Source organism: Columba livia, chromosome 2 (assembly GCF_036013475.1).
Source record: "Columba livia isolate bColLiv1 breed racing homer chromosome 2, bColLiv1.pat.W.v2, whole genome shotgun sequence".
In the NCBI taxonomy this organism is placed as follows: Eukaryota; Metazoa; Chordata; class Aves; order Columbiformes; family Columbidae; genus Columba; species Columba livia.
The window spans coordinates 69,527,610-69,550,651 of NC_088603.1; the positions used below are offsets into that span (position 1 = coordinate 69,527,610).

The window sequence follows — 23,042 nt, forward strand, 5'->3', positions numbered from 1 at the left end:
CTGAAGGCACTTACATGCCTAGCTGTGAGTATTACTATGAGTAGTCCCAATGAAACCAATTAGCTGACTCAGAGTAATTAAGCATTAAAGCTAATTATACCTGTTACTGAGAATTAGGCCCTTTCTTTTTACTAAATTTTACAGCTAATAATTCTGAACAGGGTTGCCAGTTCTGACAATTTTATCTGAAGTTTTGGCAAAAAGTATTTTCCTTGAAGACCTAGTTCCAAGAAGAAAACTCTGGTTCCTGATGAAATAAGAAAAATAAGAAGATTTTGCAGGGTCCCAGCTTGCTGGAATAAACTTAGTTGTGTTAACCCAACAAACTCATCAATCAAAAGACAAATACAGAGATAATTTCTTACTCAGGCAAATTCTGCCACATGAGTTTTCTTGAAGAACCAGCTTAGCAACAAAGCACTAGAGCAGCCTTAAAATCACATGTGCTGCAGACAGCTGTATAAAGCATGAGTTCTGCATATTCCGATCCCAAAGCAAACATGTCCCTTCCTTCTTTCTGTCTCCTGTCATGGTTGTTCCACAGCAGCATATCAGTTGTCCCCCTGACACAGAAAGGTGATGCACATGTGCACAAGTAATATTAAAATAGCAGAGCTTTTTTTTTTTTTTTTTTTTTTTTTTTTTCAGCCAATTCCACCAACACATTCAGAGAAATGGATCTTGTATCATTTTCCTCTTGCCGGTTCCATCATTTTGACTAACTATGCCTGTCCCTTCAAATTGTCCCCAGTTAAACTTGTTAACTACAGCCTGCACCAACAAATCCTTTTGGATAACAGCAGGGGCACCTCTCCCCTTTACAGGACTTGGAGAACCTGTAAACTTACTCCCATCGGGCATTCACTGAAGGCCATGGCTTTAAACCAAATGTCTCCAAAGCAAAGCACAAGAGTTAAAACCTCACTTCCCTCAAAGCAGACTGTTTATCTGGAGCATACAATGCTGATACAGAGGCACTTCCACTTACCCCTGGCAAGGGCTGGTTTTCTCTCATGATGTTTTTCTTGCCCCATGGTGGATGATGTTCAGTTTGGAGGCTCTTTTTTCCTGGCATGTGCACTCATGCTCCCGGGGTTGGAAAACAGCCATGAAATGAGCGATGGGCACAAATCTGATCTCTAGCTACAGTGTTAAGACTAAGTGTCATCATTTGATTAAAGTGCAGACACAAGTTTTTGGTAAGGCAAAGCCTGATCGCAAAAGAGGCCAGTCCTTTAGGTCCTTTTACAAAGGTACTAAGCAATGCTTTGCCAAAACCGGTGATTTGGCTTCCAAAGTATGAGAGGATCTCCATGACAATAATCTGAGGGAGTGATTAGAGCAGAGAGAGAAAGTGGAATTTTTCCAAGCATGCATTTTTACTAATCTTTCTCCAGAAAGAAATAAAACCTCCCACACATATTAGAAAGCCTACTACTGCATATTTCTTTCTCTCCCATTCTCCCGAGCCAAATCTTTTCTACCTGAAACCTTAGAGCCACCATAATTTGAAAGTATTTTTAAAAATACATATATGCCCTTCATATTACCCCTTCAACATCATTTCTAATCTGTGAGCTCCATAAATCCAAAGTAGTTTAAATTCTTATATAATTTTAGGGATTATTTATTCTAATCATGAAACCATGCAGAATATTTTATTATGGATATACACAAACATATGCTGGATAAACAGGAAAGAAAAAACACAACTCAAAATGCGATAACATTTCAAATGACTGCCGAGATTATTAATAAGGTTAGTGTACTAAATCATATGTAAGCATGACCAGGGGCAAACTCAGAAACTTCAAAACAGATTTTTAAATCAAATGGTGGGTTTTAGAGAAAATTAAATATGGATGGGATGTAGATTTCCTGCAGAAAATCCAGTCAAGTCATTTCACTTTATTTTCACCTATTTAGAATTTACCCATCTCAGTGAGCTGTATAAATATGCTTTCTTATTTCACACAGTGACAAAATAAAGTGCACAACCTCCTCCTTAATCACTGCAGAAAAATGTAACATATCCTTCTAGACAAATCAACACATATGAGGCTAAAACACACGACATTATCTTTCCAGTAGAAAGGAAAATCATACATCATTTTAACTCTCCGAAAAGTATTCAGCACAGCTCTAAAGCTATACAATGGAATGTGGAGGGTGCCAGGTCAGTGAATATGGAAGAAGCTTTCTATTTCAACTTTGTGCCCAGTTCAGACTGGGAAAGTTCCGTGTATGAAACCAACAGTCACCCTGTGTGTCCTGGCTTTCCCCCACCAGCTCTGCATCACAGAAACAGCCGACTGTGAACATTTCCCAGCTTGCTAAACATTTGTCTCAGCCATTCAGCAGTTTCTGCCAGGATCCTCCTCCCTCTTTACACCCTGTGAATTAATTCTGCTTGCAGCAGCACTAACACAGGCTGCTGTGGTTTTTTTTCCTCTCCCCAATGTGAGTTATTTGCCACTGCTTAAGAAGAGTGAATGGTACCAAGTTCACTTGCCTTTCTAGACACAAGGACCTTTCTTCTGTACACAAGGCAAAACTGTGCAGTCACTCCGTTCTTTCCCTCTCAGCTTTGCTTTCCCAGAACACAATCCAGGAGAACATGTGGCTCCATACTTCAAAGAGATAAAACACATCTTTCATCATTGAAGGGAAGCAGAGATGTATATTTCGACAGCCTGGCCCAGATCCCTGGCTGAAGTCAGGAAACGACTTACATCACTTGAGGATCCAGCCTCTTCAGTGAGATCACTGAGTGACTTCAGTGTACTTGAAATCTGTGCTGTGCCTCGGGGCTGAGTGAGCCAGCTGGGCTCCACAGCTCACGCAGGCTGCGCCATCCTGATCGGGTCCACTCTGTCACTGCCTCTCTCTCCCCACCTTCAGAGCCCAGTTCCTGCACCCCTCAGGCCACAGGCTTCTGTTCAACTTCACCACTGATGCACGCTTTTAAGTTGGGGAGGGCAAGATATATTGACATTCAAAAGCTTCCCTCCCCTCATTTCACAGCATGGAAGCAAAATGTATTATTTCTGAAGGAACAGCCCCTCATTGCTGATGCCTAGTACAGCCACCACAGTCATTCTACCTTACACCTTCTCCAAGGCATTGGCTTGCTTTCTCCCCAAGTCTCCATCCCTGAATTAAATTCTAAGCAGACAATCAGCCTTGTTCAAACAAGGACTGACACTTGATGACTTCTCTGAACAACCTCGGGAAGGTCCCACGGCAGCTGAGATGAAGACGACTTCTTGCACCACTTCACAAGAAGCCAGTCTGCTAGAAACAACTTTGCAAAGGATTGCAGCACAAGGCTTACTCTTTTTCAGCTAGGAAGGAGTATCTGTCTGTACATAGAAGTACCTTCAATAGTGGCTGACACTTGAAGGGCTAAAAGAGAATCTGCTCAGATTGACTCAACGTGGTAGTCCCCCCTCCCCTAACAAACACTGGTAAAATTCTGACAGGGATTTCCCAAGCAGTCACTTGGAGGGGGAGGCAGAAGAGAAGCTCACACATCTTGGATCATTTAGTGAGATTTTTAAGTGGTCCATTTCCTTATCAGTCATCACCTCTGCTAATTTGTCATCTTGAAAGCTACCTACCATGCTTTGCCATTTTAAAAGTATAATATTTTGCAACAGGAAGAACTGAAATCAGTCAAAACCTGCAAAAATATTTGAAATTGTCAGCTGGCACAGGACCAAGAAAGAGATTATGCTATTGGACAACTGTCACAGATGGAGGCCCAAGTTTTCAGAAGTAATTTGGGATTAGCATTTAGATGCCTGAATGAGAAAGTTAGAAAGACAATTTGAAAACTGCTTTTAGGAAGATGTGTACAAAAAGCCAAAGATCTAGGTTAAGAGATGGAGCAATGCCGATTGCTAATCATGATAAACAAAAGATCACCACCTGACAGTGAGAGCACATTCCACATTCCTCTAGTGTCACACTGGAGGAAGTCTTTCAGAAAATTAAAGAATTCATTTCTGTATGCAGGCTGATTTAGTATCAAATATGCAAAAGGAATTCATATCTGTCTATAGTTTTATGATGTTGTGTAGCTACATTAATTTTGGCAGAAGAGGTAATTTAAATCCTTTGGGAAACATTACCCTCTTGATATGAGCTCATAACTCAGATTAATAGCATTTGCATATGTATAACAGTAGGGAGAATAACCCTGCATTTGGAAAACAGCTTTGTATTTTAACCAGTATGGGAACAGCAGGAAGAAATACATACCAGGGACAACCAATTGAACAGCATTTGTTAACTCATGGTAGGTAATAATTGTAAATTGACCAATATTTAGAAACAAACATAATAACCAAGTATATTTTGAAAAATCAAACAAAGCAGAACTGTTAGTATAATCAAAAGAGAAGGGCAGGTAGAAGTTGTACTACTAATCACTTATAAATAGTGGGGTTTATTACAATCCAGACCAAATCTGTGCTATACCCAAATTGTATAATTGACTCTGTGTATGCAATCTCTCAGTTGTTCAACAATACAGATAACAGCAGTAATAGTATAATTATAACTTACAGCCGAAGTAGATAAAAACCTGTTAGTTCTTAACTAGTGGTTGTAATTAAGAGTGGAGAAGAGCAGTATTCACTGCATCTGCTTATGTTTCATTAATAAAAGTGGATTTTAAGATCCAACACAGCAAAGCAGCTGCAAGCTGCATCCAAGCCCTGACCATGTCCTGACAGAAGACAATGACTGAGGAAGGCAGCTTGACTTGTAGCAGCTGCAGGAAAATTAGCTCTGTAAGCAGTGGTTGAGCAGCAGCTGTAGCTCTGGAATTTACTAAGTGGAAAGCAAAGTGATAAGCACGTATGGAAGAGGTTATTTCCTGCACCTTAAGCATCACTTTCGACTGCATCAGTGGGTTGAGGAAAGAGCATTACTTCCTTTCTGCCACCTTCTCCCTGCACAGGCCAAGAAATACACACACTTTGTGCACTCCTGTGCCCTGCCAACACACGGACAGAGCGGGAGAACAAGACACGGCGGCAGACGCCGTTTCCACCCGCGGGTGGAGCGCTCAGCTACCGCGGTCAGCGATCGCGTCCAGCCCGGGCCGGCGCTTCAGCACCAGGTGGGGGTGGACAGCACCCGCGGGCTCCCCGGCCCCGCCCCCACCCCGCCCCCTGCCGCGCCCCGCCTGAGACACTAAGAGGTGCCTGCAACCCGCCGTGGGACATCAGTAACATCACTGACAACGAAAAACTGCACATGGAAAACAGGTACGTTTAGAACCAAGGCGTTTTGTGGTGTTTGTTTGGTTTTCACACATACCGCCCGAAAAATAAATTCAAGAACATTGCACCTCATAAATAACAAGTTTCAAAAGCAAACCCTGCACCATGCAGCATTATCAAGTATGAGCAGAAGTGGCTACACATATTTCCTAACAGCTGTTTCCTTGGAATAGAGAGTTCTTATATCTAGGCTGCTTGGTTTGTGCTTTCTGAGCAAACAGAAGAGTAAACCAAACAACTCACAAATTAAATGAGTATCACTGGCACGTTTCACTTGCTTTTTGGCGTACTCACTCAATACTGGTTGCTAAGCAATTTATTTTTCTTTTTAAAGCTCAGAACTACTCACTGTCATATGGATTAATGAAAACACATACTTGCACTACTTACAACATTTTTCATTTAGATTTCTTGATACACCAGTACTGTTTCTTTTAATTGTTTCTTTTAAAGTAATTCTATTCCCAGGTTGGAAAGTAAAAACATAAATTAAAGAGAGCAGGGGAGAGGGGAGGAACAGAAAGAAGCTAAGTGTAATTATCCGTTTTTTCAGTGGATTGTGGAAAATAGATACCTAGAGACTTGCACATCCTCTGGGACTTGTAGCAAAGATAGTATGCCTAGCTCAGCACAGAGATATGAGGCACCAGGTGACCTGAAGGTGCCTTGCTCTTAACTGGTTTATCTATTTATAACTACATGACATAACATTTACCTGTGGCAGCACAAGTCAACATAGGGTTGTTTTAGCAGCCAAATAACCATACACAGCCTCTTCTTATTTACACCTTATGCACAGTGATGCTCTTTCCATTTTCACACCCAGTTCTTTAGAGCTGAAACCTAGTATTTGGCACTGTCATCCAGCCTGTGCCCTGAAATGCCACCAAACTTACCTATGCCTAGGTAATTTTTGAGAAGTCATGATCAGAACAAAATAATGCCCCACTGCACAATGTAGCCAACCCTTCTGCCAGTGGTAAAACCAAACTGTGTATTAGCCATTACCAAGGGTGTAATTACAGCAGGCATAACAGGAGGGGGAGAGGAATCCTTACCATCCCCAAATGGAGGAGAAAATGCAACTCTGCGATCTTAAACTTTCTGCCAGCTGAAAGGAGGAGGAGGGCTGGGGGAAGCCTGCAGCATGGCAAGCAGCAACTCTGAGGCAGCTCTTTTCCCTTTACAGCTGGCAGTGAGCTGACAGGCTCAGCATCAAAGACTATTAATGCAGATGGGTCATTTTGTGCGCTGCTGCTGGGACATGAGGGAGGCTGCAGTCCAGCTTCCTGGCTACAGATCCTCCCTCATGCACCCCCCCACAGACAGAGGAAATCTGGTTTGGTGTGGAGAACCAACAGAAATAATGTTCTTTCTCCTTGGTTTTTGAGAGCACGTAACCTCTGGTGTAGTTTACTGTTGACAGAGCCCACATAGAAAAGAAAAGGTTAGGGAAGGAAGGCAAACCACAGGCCTAGAAGGAAAGAAGCAGGATAGTCACCATGTGCAGGATGAACTGAAGAGGAGAACCAAAATCTCAAGGGAGCCATGAGGAAGAGGTGACAGAGAGGAAGGAGAGGCAGTGGAGGAGGGGGATGGAAAGGTCAGGTAGGGACCTGCAGGAGGCTCAACCCGATAACAGGCAGAAGGAGGTGAATGTAGGGAGCTGGCAGTGTGTTGGTAGAAGGCATTGGTCTGCACACCCGTTGAGTCATGAAAAGCAATGCTGTGACAAGGGGGGACCTCACGAGACTGAGAAAAAGTGGACAACAGAGGCACAAGTTTCCTTGCAGTTTTGAGGCACAAACCCATCAGGGCCAGTAGGCAGAGAGTGAGAGGGGCAGAGACTTGCAAAACACCAAGTGTCCCGTCTCCAGGAGGGATGCCAGAGGAGCCTGGGGAGGAGGGACAGTGCACAAGTCTTGTGGGGAAGTGCTACCACACTCTGCGGGCTGCGAGGACGCCGGGCTGGGAGAGGGGAGGATTTGAGGGGCCCAACAGAGAAGGGAAGCCGGCACCTGGCGGGGCGGGCCAGAGGAGCAGGGTGAGGGGAGCTGGGGAGGTGCGAAGCAGCAGGCGGCAGGGCAGGGCCGGGTGGCGGCGCCCGGGGAGCCCTCCGGCGCCAGCGGGGGAGCGGAGGCCGCGGCGCCGGGGGCAGCCCCTTCCCTCCCTGCCTGCCCGGCCGCGGGGGGAGCCGCTGCCGGTCCAGGGGCAGCCGTGGGCGAGGCGGGCCGACCCCCCTGCACCGTACCGGGCCACCTCTCACCTGCGTCTAGGTTGAAGGAGATGCGGGCCTCGGCGAGGTAGGGGGTGTCGCTCTTGGAGCGGACGCGGCGGATGGGTCTGCGGTCGATGTCCTCCTCGGAAGATGCCGCCATTAATGTGGGCACGGTGAGCAGCGTGGCCCGGCGAGCTGGCGAGGGCGAGTCGGCGGCGCGGGGCGGCCGGGCGAGGAGGGGGCGGGCGGGGAGGGAGACGGGGGAGGGGAGGAAGGGGAAGGAGAGAGGGAAAGGGAGAAAGGAGCGGAGGGAGGGAGAGAGCGAGAGAGAGAGAGAGACAGGGAAAACCCGTCAAGGATCTGCGGACGGGAGCGGCCGCGGTGGCCCTGCCCGCTGCCCCCACCGGCCAGCAGCGCCTCCGCCGGCAGTGTCCCGCCCGCCTCAGGGCGGTGAGCGTCGCTCTGGGGGATCGGAGCGGTGACACCCCCGGGTGTCCCCCAGCCCCGGGGACTGGCCGCCCACACCCCTTCCCCCGATGCAGGGTCCCGGTTGAGGTGGTTTCCCGCTCCCAGGGGGTTGCTCCCGGCTGAGGTGAAGCCCCTCTCCCCCGAGCCGCCTCCGGCTGGTAGGGGTGCCACACGCTGCCCTTGCCCTGGCTGGCCGAGGTGCCTGCCCACAGCGGGCCTGGGCCCCTCTACCCTGGTCTTTGAACTGATCTCTGAGGCTACTTAAGCTCAAAGCATGGCTGCAGAGACTTGGTGGGAAGTCTGAGGGCTCATCCCTTCAATTCCTTCTCCTTTTTGCTTGAGCAAAGCCATTAAGTAAACCAGAATTGTGCACCAGGCCAAGGACTTCGAAATGCCAAGGGGACTGAGGAGCCTGCACTCAATGTTTAAAACTGGCCATCGCTTGAAGACTGGAATTTGTATTCATAAGTTATTTTGGTGGGTCTTTGAAAAAAATGGGACCATGGACAAAAATCATTTGCTCCATCCTCCAGCTGGAAGCTGGCGATGTTTTGCTGCTTCTCCCCTATTCTGTCTTCCCTATTTAATAATAAGCTGATTACATAGATGTCATTTCTTACCATGTGCTTGTAGGCTGCTTGCCACGTTAGGACACCAATTTTGGATGAGACCTCTAGATGTTATTGTATTACAAAAAGATTTTTTTTTTTTTTTTTAATCTGGATAACACAAAATTACTGTATAAAGTAATAGTTAAACAAGTCAAATATGTGCTAGTGAGAGTACTAGTTCCTCCCATTTAATGCAGATCTTTTTAAAGAAAACCCAGTCTGCTTAAAGTCACTAAATTGTCAGTACTTCCAAAATCTTTGGCTTTGGTCAACCTCAATAAGAAAAAGGGCCAGGGAATGCCAGGACCTTGTGACTTGTAGGCAGCAATAGTAACATCAGCTGGTCTAAACTCTGTGGGACAGCTCTCATTGCTCATTCCTGCAGAACTGTTTTCTTTTACACTTTTGCCAGTTAAACCTATAGAGATTTGGGGGCATGCTGGAAGTCCTTCCATGATTGTAATACTGGGTTTAGCTGAAGCCTGCTGTTAGCTCAAATCCTTTCACAAGTGTTCACAAGAACTTTCATGTTTCTGGGTAACTGGAGAGTTAAAACATAAATGTCTATTTTTTGCAAAGCCATTCTCTTTTGCTCTGATCTCACTGACTCACCTTAGCTAAAACAGAGGAAAACGTTTAGTCAGTACTTGCAGGAGGATTTTGAAAAGGATCCCTGTTCATACGTATGCAGGTGCTTGTAGTTAAACAGCCGTCCCATACTTGGATGGCTGGTGAGCCACCAGACTGCTGGTTAACAATGTGGTATCGTTTGGTCCATCTGTATCTCATAAAAGTATTCGTGCTGTTTGGTGAAGGGAGGTCTTACCATTATCAAGGTTGAAACAGATCCTAGCTTCTTCCAGGTAAGGGGTGTCACTTTTAGACCGGAGTCTTCTGATGGGTCTCCGGTCTATGTCATCTTCAGAAGATGCTGTCATCAGCGTGGGCACGGTGAGAAGAGTTGCCCGACGAGCTGGTAAGAAAGAACAAATGAAGATAATAGCAGGAGAAAGGGGAAATGGAAAGGGAGAGGAAGAGGGAGAAAAAGAAGAAAAGAGAAATAAAATCACTTAATGGAAAAGATCCGTAGCAGGTAGTAGAAGAGGCTGTTTGCTGTAAGATCCCTGCCTCACATGCCACAGAATTCAAGAGCTGCACTGCGGGATGCCAAGAAGAGAAGAGATTGCTGCACTTTGTCCCGAAGTCACATATTATAGCTCTGTTCCTGCCACAGATTACCTCTTCAAAGTTCCTAGTTTTGCCACTTAAACCACTCTTTTCACATCTCAATAGCTGCAGTCTCTCTTTTTCTGAATACTGTTTCTGAGGCTGTGATGCCTGAGTAATGGAAGAATTAATTAAGTGTCCAATTTGTTTGCAGGTGTCAGTGGAGCTGTGCTTGGGACACATGACATGAAGCCTACAGTAACTATTCCAAAACCCGGTTTCTGATCTTCATTTGGGTACTGAAAATTAAGAGCTACTTTTTGCTCTTGATCACTTTATGTCTTAGTTTCTCAGTTGTGAAACAGGGAGAATCATCATTTTCCCTCAGTAGGGATTTTGTGAATATATATATTCGTTGATACTTGTGTTCATACACTTTAGTGAACCACCGGTGAAAAGCCCATGAGGAAATTAAGATTTCTGTCTTCTGAACAGGGTTTAAATGGCTTGGGGCCATGCCTTCAAGGAGGAGAAAGCAAAATATTTAATACCGGCTCATTAAGTGAGCACTGCCCACTTCATGCACTGATGAAGCAAATAGTAGGATAGTGAAAAATTACTGTGTCATCATACAATTAGAAACCATACTATAATACATAAGTATGAGGAGATTGAGTTAATGTTGCAGAGGAAACCTTCATTCTGGCACTGCATAAGTATTTAGCACTTGACCTTACAGCCTTGATAATGTCCCTTTAATGTAGGTGGGTTTTATGCGAAACGTAATTATGACTGGCTGCTGAATGCTTTGGGTGCTGAGCTTATAAATTACAAATTACAAACATAAGAGCCTCTATAAATATATCCACCTCAGTTCTCTCTCCAAGTAGATAAAGATTATCACAAATGCTAGACAGGATCTGGCTGATCACTGAAAGCGTGAGCACTGAGCACAAGTACCTGCTCATTGTGTTTCTTTCCCCTCCACCTCATATATATCTGGAAAGAGAATTTCAGCTTGAAAGCCCATCCTCACCCTCAGTGTGGGACTATTAACATTAACTTTCATGTGGCACCCTGTAAGAGCTGAGGAGCCTAAACCCGGGATGTTTCTTGCTGTTTGGGCATTAGCTGGCACATGCGTCTTTTTCTCAGGCCTTTTGTAAGCCACCACACTCCAAAAATCTAATAATGAACCACATTTTTCTGTTAAGACTGGAGAGCACGACTGACAATGACTAACAGCATATTCTGCAGCTTGCTAACTGTGAATCGTTTAAAAGTTTTTTAGAGTTGCAGATAATAGCTGTCAATCAGAAGCCTTCAGATGCCTAAAACTTGACTTAGGTGGTAGATACGGTAGCATATAATTAATGTGAGTTAACAAAAGCTGTCATGCTCTGTTTTTCAATTTGCAGCATTATGCAGTTTACTAAAGAAGCAAATCTGTGCTGCTGGAGAGAGTCTTTATTTTGGGTGTAGCTTACTTGCTTTCTGGTTTTAAAAAATTTCTTTCAAGTTGTTGCTCATTTCTAACCTAGCATTTGAATTGGAAGGAAAGGGCAAGAGTTGAAATTGATTTAATGGGGTCAAGCATTTAGATTAAGTTAAAGTAAACACTGCGACTAGACTGTAAACTATTACTCCCTTGTAATCAGGATGTACAACAATGAAGATAAAAGAGAATGGAAAAGTTCTGCTGTGGAGAATTTTGTGTACTGCATCATCAAATTTACACTTAAGGAAGATTTATCTGTATATGGATTCAGCATTGTAAAAATCATCTCATAAAAGAACCATGTAAAAGATTTGTCTTTTGAAACTGGCGTGTTGTAGCTGTAGTTAAAGTCAGCGGAAGGGCACCCATGCAGTTCAGGCATGGCTGGGTCACAGCACAGTAATCTACTTGAAAAAAACACGACGCCCAATTGCATACACATGTATGGTAAACAGAGAATAAGAGTGGGCTTTTCTAGTATAATTTTAAAATAATTTTTACCATTTGGGTCAAAATATTGAGATCTGTCTTGTATTCATATTGACTAGAGGTAGGTGGATGCTGAAAAACATTCCCTGGTGTAATCATTATATATTACACTGACAACCATGATTATCTCCCCTCTGTGTGTGTTACCAAAAGAAATTTTCAAGAATGACTAGAAATTTCAAGTAAACATTGAAAAATTTCAGAGGCAGCTAATAAGTATTAAACATTTTGCAGTAAAAACCTAAGATAAATTCTTGCACAGCCACAGAATGGAAAGTATGGCTGACCACATTCTGATATCCATACAGTGACGCTGAATATTTATGTATGCCATGAATATACCTGGACCTACTCTTTTCCTAACTGTAATCTATAGCATTCCTTATTATGGGAATGACTTGCCATATATTTTTTTAATAAAGCTGTCAGCGTTCGTCCAGTGTGACCATTGAGTCCATCACAAACAACCCACCAGTATCTCCAGCTTCGGATGCTCTCCATATACCAGCTCAGTCTAGGGACACATTTTTAGGAGGTAATTTTTCAGGAAAATTAGCCAGTATCCTCTTAAAGGTCTTGGAGTAAAGGAATGACATTACAATATTCATTAAAGGGCCTGTTTATGCTGCAAATGGATTTGAGACCAGTGCCTGAAAACTCCTTTGAAGCAGCCACTCTGACAGCACACAGAAGGCAAATCAATCATTAAATTCTTTCATTCTGTTTGCATTGTTCTTCATAGGGTTATGCCACAGTTGGAACGTGGCAGCAACATCTTGTATGTTATTTATTAGAAAGGGAAAAAGTTGCATAAGGAGGAAAAATACTTTAAAAATAGAAATGCTATAATGACATGACACCTTAGCACAAATTATATATAATCTCACATTTGTTGTCTCAAAATATTATATGTTACTGAAGTACGACACAAGTATGCATTTGGGAGAGGGGAATGAGAAATACGTAAATTATTATATTGCATGTTCGGAGGCATTTTGAACAGGTTAATTCAACATGTTTGGTTACATATACAAGTGGTCCAATAGTTGAGTGCTGTTTGAAATTACTGACAACATGGGTAACAGTTTGCAGAGAATCTTTGATGGCTTCCATTAAAACACATTTCCATATATTTTAATAAAAATCTTAGTATTAATTTTTGTTTGCCAAGAATTACTTTTATGTTTTGAAGAGTTATAATAATGATTTTTTAAAGACTTGTGTTTTTTCGAAAAAATTTGGACCTTTTAAATTGGAAAACTTCCAGAGTTGAAAAGCCATCCTCCTAAAAACTAATCAAAGAAAACATGAAATATTCCTCTAGATTCTTCCACCCACTTTTATCAACCATTTTTTTTTAAATCTCATTGGTGACAGAAAAACCTTGGTCATTTTTGCCTCAAAAAGGTCTTCATCTAGAAACTGTAATTTGTATTAGCAAGTTCTTGCCTCGAAATGGCAAAAACTCTCGAGACAGGATGATTTTAATCTTAGTACAAGCAAAGTGCTAAAATATTTTAGCTGGAGATGTCTTCACCTAGATGCATATGAATGGATATGTTTCTGATGCATACCATCACAAGGAACTTCAGATGACATGGAACTAGCCACAAAGAATACTGGTTTACATCAGAAATCTTTAAGGCTTTTTTGAGGAAAACCTAATGTATTTGGGCAAATTTTGAACAAGTTTGTAGAATACTTATGAAAATATTTTAATTGCAGTGCTGCTTTTGCTGATTGAGTAGGATTCTTTCTTGCTACTTTTTTTTTTTTATTAGTTAGAGAAGCATATGAACTTCTTACTCAGTTCTCCTTCTTTATGCATCTGTGGAAAGGGCTCACCATGGCATAACACGTAGATAATGCACACAGAAATGCATTTTTGGCTAAATGAAAGCTTTAAAAACATTAGTTCAGGTACGTTTTGATGCATCTAGAACATGATATTCCACCTGTGCTAAAAAAATAAAATAATTAGATTGCAAATATTCATCTTTAAAGACAGACAAAGCAATGGGTCCAAATGGATGTTTACCAGGAAAAAAAAATATTTTGGTCTGATTTAATGCCACTTTGCTTTTGTCTTGTCTTAAATGCAACTGACGAAGAACAACCTTTGAGGGATTAGAGAAGGGAAATGGGGTATAACTGTCAGGAGAAAAGAGTAGAAGATGTGTGCAAGCACTGGAGAGGACATAATCTGTCATTTATGAAGAATGATTCAGAGGCTTGTGTCTCCTGGACAAACACAGAAGCACACACACATGGATTGCTGCATATCTCTAAAGGAGAGCTGTTAAGATCTTTGACACCACTTTGATGGACATCGGTAATCTGAAAGAAAGTCCAGGCCTGAGTGTTGCAAGACATAGTATACAATCAAAAGGAAATCCACTTTTACACACGTGAACATTATGTTTGTTTATGCTGGTTGGGTAAATATAACCACAATATGCCTAACTAGTATTTTTTTTTCATTTTAGAGGAAAAGTGCTTGTTCCTCTGCCATTACATCCAAAGGCATAGGCTTGAGAAATCAGACTATTAAAAATAAATAAATAAAATCACTAAATTATTACGAAATAAGGGGAAGTAGAGGCTCGGTTATTTAAAATTAAGTTTTACTGGAAAAAAACCCCATATATTTAGCTTTCAGAATCAATTTTTTTCAAGTGTGATCCAGGCATAGGTTTTCTAAAATTTTCTGTATTTACAGGTATAGAGAACTGAATCTCAAACATCTTAGTTTTATTCAGATATGCTGCTGAAAATTGAAAAATCCTTATTACTTCTGACTTTAATTTGGCTGGCGAGATGTTGAAATAAATTGAACAAAGGATTTAAAGAAGATGAGGGAATGGTTGATGCTGATTAGTTACTTTCTGGTATTTAAAGGGAGGGAAATTACGTCAGGAATGCATATTTGCCATTACTAATTCTTCTGTGATTAATCTTATTAGTCTAAGAACTAGTGTCATCACACACACACAAAAAGACCTGCAAAATAATGTAACTTTGAAAATATGCTAATCTGTACAATGGACTAATCATACAATTTTGGTAGATGGACGATTGGAACGTTACTTTACACAAAGAACATCTGCAGTGGAATTGCTCTGGATTAGGATCTGGGAATCCTGCAGCAATATGTTTTTGTGAAATACTGGACATAATTTACCATGCAAAAGCAGAAGGGATGTAGCACTGAGTAGTCAGCAGCAGTTAAAGTCAAACATCTAGAGTGAGTCAGCACTGTATGAATTAAAATAAGTGAGCAAAAGTGAACTACAGTGAAATAAATAAACTGTGGAGGTGGAGCATGAGGGGAAAATGGGGAATTAAAACTATACCTGGGAGTATTTAATTGAACCCGTAAAACCGATCAAGAAGGATTCCTGAAGTCTTTTGAACGATCATCTCCCATGTGTCTATACGATCTTGTACATCTATTTTCCCCTGTCCCTCTCTACTGTATTTTTATTTCTATATTTTTTCTACTTTATATTTTTTATTTTTTCTTTACATTCATCAAGTAGATTGCAGGAATGTTGCAACCAGTAAAAGCACACCTATCGTAAGTGGACCTATACATTATTTACAGATACAAAAGATAGTTTAAGATAAACCTTCAAGAGAGTTTTGTTCAGTTATTCAAACATACACAGTGCACCCTGCCAAATGGACTGGCAAGCAAATTCAAGGTATGAAGGAGCATCTTGGGAGTACTCAATTAATGAAGTTAATTTCAAGCTTCATGCCACCTGCTGGTGTGAAAGGAGATAAGAGTGGAAATGTGGCTGCACAGGTCTCCAGGAAATCAGAAGTGATTTCAGCCTTGAGTCAGAAGTTGCCTGAGAGCAGAACCCAGACTCCCAGTGAGGACCGAAGAGTCTGACTGTAGCACAAAGGTAGAGTCCTGCAACCCAGAATGGGCTCCTGACCACACGATGTCCAGCCTATCCCGTCAGGCTGTGGTGTGGGGCTGCCAGAGGCACCACAAGAGGAACAAGTCCTAGGACCCCTTCCCTGGGGCTCATGGCTGCAGAAAAGTGCTACACGCCGTCTGCAATGGGCAACTCTCCTTTTATGATAGTACCTAAAGCATTCGTTTTTAGTGTACTGAGCAGAAGTCATTCTTCTCTCTCAGAGTTTATCTAAGAGGCTCCATCCCCTTGTGTATAGTGGAAGGAAGAAGTTCCTTGTTTCTTAATCCTGAATAAGCCTAGGCAAGAGCTAGGTACTAGCAGCCAGGGCCCCACGTGCACTCCGTGTACACATTTTAGTTGGCTATTACTCAAGGCAAGTTCTCTGACATGGCACAACTGTTGAGAAGCCCTGACAAGCTTTGGAACTGTTTGATAAAGCAACAAGAAGTGTCAGCTGCTCCCTCCCTTCTTTTGGGAGCTACATCTACACCAAGGCTGTTGGCTGGCTACGTTCCTCACTGATCCACATCCAGACTGCCGACTCCATGTCCTGCTTGGCTTCACACCTGTCTCATCACCATGGCCTTGTCTGATGATCTGGACCATCAGGGGACGTGCCCTACTTGTGTGCTGCAGTGCTCTACGTCTTGTAAGCAAGGCTGCTGCCTCTACCCATCTTGCTGCCTCTTGGCTCACTTTCTCTTATGGAGCAGCCTGCTTCTGCTTCTCTTCAGTGCCAGCCTGCTCAGCTCTGTCAAATATGAGGTCCCTCTTTGCATACCTCAAAGCATAACTTCTTTCAAGTAGAACTTCAAGATCAAAGCTCCTGTCTCTCCAAAGTAGGTGACAGCCAAGACAGGTTCTGCACATTTATAGCTTTGGACTACAACTTGCCCTGTTTTGGGGAAATTACTCCCTTTCCTGAATTAGCTCCTGTCTTGCCTGTCAACATATGATTCCTCTATGCAAACAAATGCCAATAGCACAGGCATTTTTCAACCAGGTGAGCTGTCTAGGCTTTCATAATCAGTAGAGAGAATAAGGCATGATTTATAGCATCCCAGGGAAGATGTCTGAGATAGGTGAACTCTGCTCTTAAAATGACTGTTTCTCTCCACTGATACATTCCAGGCTAGTCAGAAGTTGAAAAAATCTTTACTGAGGACCCATTAGAGATGTGTAAGCTGGATCCTCTTGCAGGCCTTATTATGTACTTTCAGACCTCATGGCTGAAAGCTGAAGTAGATTGTATTTAGAATATGTTTACATCCAAGAATGACTAGTATCTTCCATACTTTTCAAAGGCAAAAGACTTTTTAAAAAACTGAAATCCAGCTCCATGCTTGGATTCAGATGTGGACTTTCCAAGGGCAAGGGGCTAGATGCACGAGATCACAGTCCCTTCTTTCCTGCTTCTGATTTGCAGATGCATCACCAGGCATATGCACTTGGCAAGGACACCCCTATCTCCTAGATCCCAACATATGGACACAGAAGAAACAGTCGGGAAGGCTGCAGAGCTTAGGATATTTCTGGCTGGTATCTGAAGACTACAGCCAGCTGGCTTCATTTACCAAGTTTTCTAAATCTAGATAATCCTACTGCCAGATCCAGCTTTTGTGACTTTTCCATCCCTCCTGCTTCACTTTCCTTGGAGGAAACAGGGAACAGCTGTTTGAACAGCAGACACAGCCCAAATGGCCACACATCCTTGTTCTGCGCTCAGCCCACGGGAGCGGGGTGATGGCTGCTTCTGCAGGAGAGGATGGGAGAGGAGGCAGCTGATAAGGTAACACCTCTCTCCTCCTACCCTACAGCAGCAAAGGCAGTTCTGCAGCTTTCTGCAGGGGTAGAGAGGGATGAGGTGTGGGCATTGGTGTGGGCAGGAGTGGTAGTTGCTGGAGGTCAAAACCCTGTTTCAGTCTATTTGCTGAGGTCAGAGCATCTTGCATTCAACTACACAAGACCTGAGGTCAGCTGGGATTTTATAACATCTGCTAGTAATGCTGTCAATAGCTCTTTGAGTTTCTTCCCAACGTTTTGCAGTCCTATTCCTTCCACTCACAAAAAGTGGGTACAGGTGAGAATGAGTGCTTTACCGCTGCCATTTGTAGCATTGTAATGTCATTAATGTGAAAACATTGGAAATTAGGGTTTTTTTTGATCTACAGGATCAAAGGATTAAAAGGTAGAAATCTTCAAATCTCACAGAAAGAGTAAGTGGGTCATAAACCCCCATTCTACCGTCTGTAAAAAGAGCATTTTGTAATGCAATAACTAATAATATAGCTAAAGTAATAATAATACATATAATGTGTTCTGATGTTGCTTCTAATTAAATGGCAGAATACTGTAGTCTTCCTTCTCTCAATTCTGTCTTAATGCAGTTTTAATGCATATACACATGCTCTTTGATAGCATGATTTGCTAATAGCATTATGTTATTATATTAACATCAAATAGTTACTTGCAATCCCATTAGATAGATCTGGTGACAATGCTTTCTTGCAGACCTTTTATTCAGTTCCAAACTTGCTACTTGAGCTATGCTATTTATGGTGGATGAGTGCCTCACATTCAGCGTATTTTTTTTTCCCCTGAATGTTATAGCTAATGCAGTTTAACTGTTTCTCGGGAGACAGATAATGAAAGAAACATGTTATTTTTGCTCATGTTTGGAGAAATAATGCAATTATCTCATATAGAAATGCCTATTCTGTAGAAGACTGCCTTAAAATTTGGCACAAGGTACAAGGATGACAGGAGTTGTCAGAGCTGTACAGGCAGCATCAATGCACACTGAGATAGGGTTGAATTCCTTGTTGTGCATGGGAGGTAAGATAGCTCAGAGGAAGGGGATGCTACCGTCAAGAAGTTTGGGGCTAAGGATGGTGATAAAGGCATTTGCTACAGGAAAGATCAATGATGAATCTCTCTCAGAGATTCATCATTTGGCCTGCTGAAGCCATCTCTGTCACTTCAGAGGTGCTCAGTTCTACCTCAGACAGTGAAACTTCTCTCTGCACAGGTGACATCTCATCTCCCATACCTACTGTTAGTGGGGTTGTCCATCTGTCCTTCCCCTCAAGCACCTCTCCTGTTGCCAGGGGGCTGCTGTGTTGCAGCATTTGAGAACATGGAGCAGCAGCGTTGTCACTTCTGCACTCAGAGTGATTTCTCTGCCCACACACAGCTTGTTGGAAAGCAGCTAAACACATACGCAGAGAGATGAAAAGAGGGGAGAGTACCAGAGTTTGGGGAAGAGGTCTCACAAGCATGTGAGGTAAGAGATGTGAAGAACAGAAGCTGGAGAAAATGCAGTAAAAGGAGCAAAGAAAAAGGTGGAAAGTTGAAGGGAACAGAGCATAAGTGTATCATCACTCTTCTACCTATGTACTCTTTCCAGTTGTGGAGGTAATTAGGGTTTGGGAGCCTCTATATCATGCTGTGGTGCACAGTGGATGCATGTCAGTGGTGTCTTTCATAAAACGTTCACAAGCAGGGGAACAAAAAATCCTCAAGTCTCAGTGCTGGTTCCTACTTGTTTTGGCCAAGGGATAGAAACCCCCATGACAGGTCTAGAGGTCAGCTCCATGCTGGTAACTTGTGTATCAAGGGATACGTTTTTGCATGATGGATTTTTTTTTTTTCCTCAATTTGCATTTAAAAAAAGCAAAATAATTGCATTAAAACAAGGAGTCAACCAGGTGCTAATATTAAAATTTCCAAATTATGCATCTATCTGATCAGTACAAGCATTTCTATATGTGCTAACAATATATTTTCTCCAAGTATGAGTAAGATGTTGTTTTTTCCCTCGCCTTCTCGGAAATACTTACAGTGAAGGTTGCCTATGCAACCCTTACTAGTCATATTATGCACATTACTGTAACAGACTTTCATTTCATGAATACGTATTACTTCTTCCATAGCCCCCTCTGTACTTTGCAGTGCCCAGAGATGCTGTTGATAAATTGATATAGCTTGTCAACATGTAAATTGTAGATTCCTATATTTTAGTGTTATGGAATTGAAAGGGGTATGTTCTCACAGGGATACTGAAGAACATATTTTAATATTACCTCTGTAGCAATGCTCAGGTGTCCATTGCATTTTAGAGTTGGAGAAATAAAACCAGAAAAATCAATCATTGCCCTCAGCCGATTTTTCTCCCTGATCTTGAGGTGCTCAGCGTTTGCTTCTGCTGTTCAATGCAGAAGGCTGTGTTGTGTCACGAACTGTTTTCTGTGACTTGTACAGATGAAAATGTATCACAATGACTGGGGCAGCAGCAGGGCGATGCAGCATGTGTTAGGCAGGGCACCTTGGCTGACCTGAAGCTTAAAGGTGGTACTGACCCCCCATGTATCCTGGGACAGTGGCATCCCTGGAGTGGCTTAGGTCTTGCTCTGGGAGAATGGCCTCCAGAGAGAAGGCAGAACTCCGTTGGCTGGACTTTGATTAGCGACTGATGAAATTAACGGTGGAAAAAAGCTGGATCACGTTTTCAGAAAACAGGCAGTAGGTAAAGAAAGAGGCTGATAGAGCTACTTGGTTCTTACAGTTTTTCTTCAATTTAATACGGTATTTCAAGTTTAAGGAACAAAAAAAACCACCCTCCTCTCTGAATTTGCAAGTTTTCTCCAAAAATAGAGCTGGTGAGAAAAATGTGAACTGACTTCACCAAAAATATCATCTATGTCGTCAACAAGTCCCAGCTACATCAAAGAAAAGCAGCTTGATTACTCTTTCCCTCTCCCGCACGGCTGCTGCTCGGTGGGGGCACAGGGAAGGCTGCAGACCAGGTGAGAGCCTCCTGTTTGCATCCAGCATGCTGGACTGCCGCAGGGCTTTCCCAAACCAGTTATTCCTGCAGCACTGAATAACGCCAGATTATGGTCTTGATGCCATCGATAGGCAAGGAGGAAGGGGAAGGACAACAGTGGCTCATGCAGTGAGCAGCGGGCTGTGGTTGTGCCCTCCGACTTGTCCATTTGGGTTCTGCAACACCAGAGTCTGGATCTTGGCAGTTTCTTTTGCTCTTGCTGTGCACCAAACAGCTCTCATAGCTTTTCCTTATCCTCTGAGAGGGCAGATCAACCCTATCATTACTCTTCTTGTAATCCCTTTTATACCCCATGCATTTTGAAGCCCTTTTCCTGTGGCCTCTGTACACTTCAACAGGTCAGGTGCAAGGGCTGGCCCTTGTCTGGCCCTGTACATCTGAACTGGACAGTTAAAACAGTCTTTTTTGAGTCAGCATCAGAGTTTCTTACCTTGAGCTCCTTGACTGTAAAACAGTCTCTGAGCAGACTCGACATCCAAAAAGTAGTCCATTTTGAAGGAACTTTATGTTTGTGTACAATACCCCGGTATGGATGATCAATCAGATTCCTGAGAAAAATTACAGAGATGTCAGACAGGAAAATAGCTGGTGCATTTCTTTCTGAAAAGAATTGTGTAGGCAGTCACTAACGTACTTCCTTTGGCATATTAGGGTCAAAGCATTTTCTAATCACTATTCAAAGAACATCATAAGTATTCTTTTCTATTTTAGGATGTTTGATTTAAATTCTTCCCTAAAGACACAGAAGAAAAGTGTTACCACAGTATTAGCAAGATTCCTAGTACCTTCCTAGTACTATCACCTTTATTCTAGCCACAGTCTCAACTTCTTACAATACATACTTAGATTCACCTGCCTGTTACATTTGCTCTTAAAAAGAAGATCAGAAAAGCTTGAGGGAGGGTCCTGCTTTAGCCAGATGCATGACCGGCACCTCCAAGTAGGCACTGCTGTAACAGACTATGTTAAAGAGCATTCGTGCTGCTTGCACCAGAACATGACATTAGAAGTGAAGACTGGATGTTTCGTTCCACCTAAATGACCAGAACCCAACCTTGCTGTCCCTTTCCCCTCTTACTGACCAGAAGTAGCAACAGAACATCCCACCATGAGTTTTAAAAGATCATTCAGAAATGGCAGGTTACTGCTAGAACTGCTTCTCAGCTAAGGTTGATATTTTTGGCATTCTTCTGAATGTCGGAACTGTCTAGATCCTAGATTACAACTGTCCAGGATGCACATTGAGCCAGGTTTGCCTCTGCTGGGCACAGTTCCCGGGACCGTGCACGTTATTGTGACCCTTCTCCAGCCTTCTTGCTGCCTTCTGCATTTTCTCCTACTCTGAACAACTCACATTAAAAATAGCAGGATTTGCAGAAAACACACAATCCGGTTCACTTCACACCTCATTTAGTTACAGCATAAAATCATAAACATACAAGCAGCTCTGCACAACATCTATTGACAGACAGACAGACAGAAATACCTCCAGACCTTTTCCATGCAAACCTAACCAGAAGGTTTGGGGCAGGGAGACTGACCCTTGCTTCAAGCAATTCCTTTAATTACGTTGGCAAAGATCAGGAAACCAGGATTTCAAAGCTTTCCCTTTTTCCTTCAATTCGTTTTTCATTGATCAACATGCAGTCCTTTCTAAAATTCAGAAGCCAATCCTGATGAGAAAACTTTTAAAATTCCTCAGCCATTCACTTTACTGTAGCACTCCCAAACCAAAAATGATACTTACTGCGGAGTATCAGGAGCTGCTGGGCAGTGATGTAAGCTCCAGTAGTTTCAAGGAGGGTTTCCTTGATCTTACTAAATGTCCCCAGTGTAAGCAAACAATTTTGATTGTTTGATTGGAACTCTGATGAATAATGCATAACGTCAACTGGACTTCCTTTATCAGATAAAAATGGCCAGGAGATGTTGTTACTTAGCAACAGGAGGTGACACTATGATCATCTCCCCCACTCCCCCTCAGCCTTCATACTGAAAAATTAAGCCCCTGGTTTCTGATTTGATAAAAACTTTCCCAAGGAAAAAAAAAAACAAACAAAAAACAAAAAACATCTACATCAAGTTTCCTTAAGGATTTGTTTTTCACTCTGATCTTCCTTGCTGCATCTCATATTCTTAGATATTTTTAAGTATTTCATAATGATTAACCATAACATTTTGTTTTGTCTAATAATTTGTTTCAGTATGTGAAATACCTACTTTCTTCATCGTTTACCAGAAGGGTAATGAGATTGTTAAATGTTTTGCTACGAATGTAATGCAAATAACATCTTGAAAAAGATTCATTTCTTATCCGGTACTGCTTGTTGGACAAGGCAGACAGAAAAAGCAACACACAAAATGTTCCAGTGATGATACAATATATATCAAATATCCAGAAACCTTTCCTGTTACAGAATTCCTACTTTAAGTAATCCATTCATTCTTGAAGTAGCTCTAACATCTGATACATTCTTGAGGAATCACTGCATTTCAGCGTAAGATACAGCCTTTTACAAAATACA

At 42.4% G+C, this 23,042-nt stretch overlaps 1 protein-coding gene and 1 long non-coding RNA gene across 9 annotated transcripts in view; one reads left to right on the forward strand and one right to left on the reverse strand.

The window, feature by feature from the left end:
- Positions 1-23,042, reverse strand: part of PHACTR1 (phosphatase and actin regulator 1) — a 333,399-nt gene that overhangs the window by 288,004 nt on the left and 22,353 nt on the right. For 4 of the 6 annotated variants that reach the window (XM_065052406.1, XM_065052404.1, XM_065052402.1 and 1 more), the window contains exons 2-4: positions 20,948-21,065; positions 9,415-9,561; positions 7,558-7,704 (exon numbers count right to left, since the gene is read on the reverse strand). In XM_065052406.1, the coding sequence (XP_064908478.1) occupies positions 7,558-7,704; positions 9,415-9,561; positions 20,948-21,008 (355 nt within the window). In that variant the 5' untranslated portion in view covers positions 21,009-21,065. Of the gene's footprint in view, positions 1-7,557; positions 7,705-9,414; positions 9,562-20,947; positions 21,066-22,011; positions 22,031-22,264; positions 22,438-23,042 lie in introns of those variants that run through there. The other 2 variants (XM_065052403.1, XM_065052405.1) reach the window with 2 other exon arrangements.
- LOC110366316 (uncharacterized) overlaps positions 7,524-23,042 on the forward strand; it is a 97,514-nt gene continuing 81,995 nt past the window's right edge. For all 3 annotated transcript variants that reach the window (XR_010470261.1, XR_010470262.1, XR_010470260.1), the window contains exon 1: positions 7,524-7,682. This is a non-coding gene — a long non-coding RNA (uncharacterized LOC110366316). The remainder of the gene's footprint in view (positions 7,683-23,042) is intronic.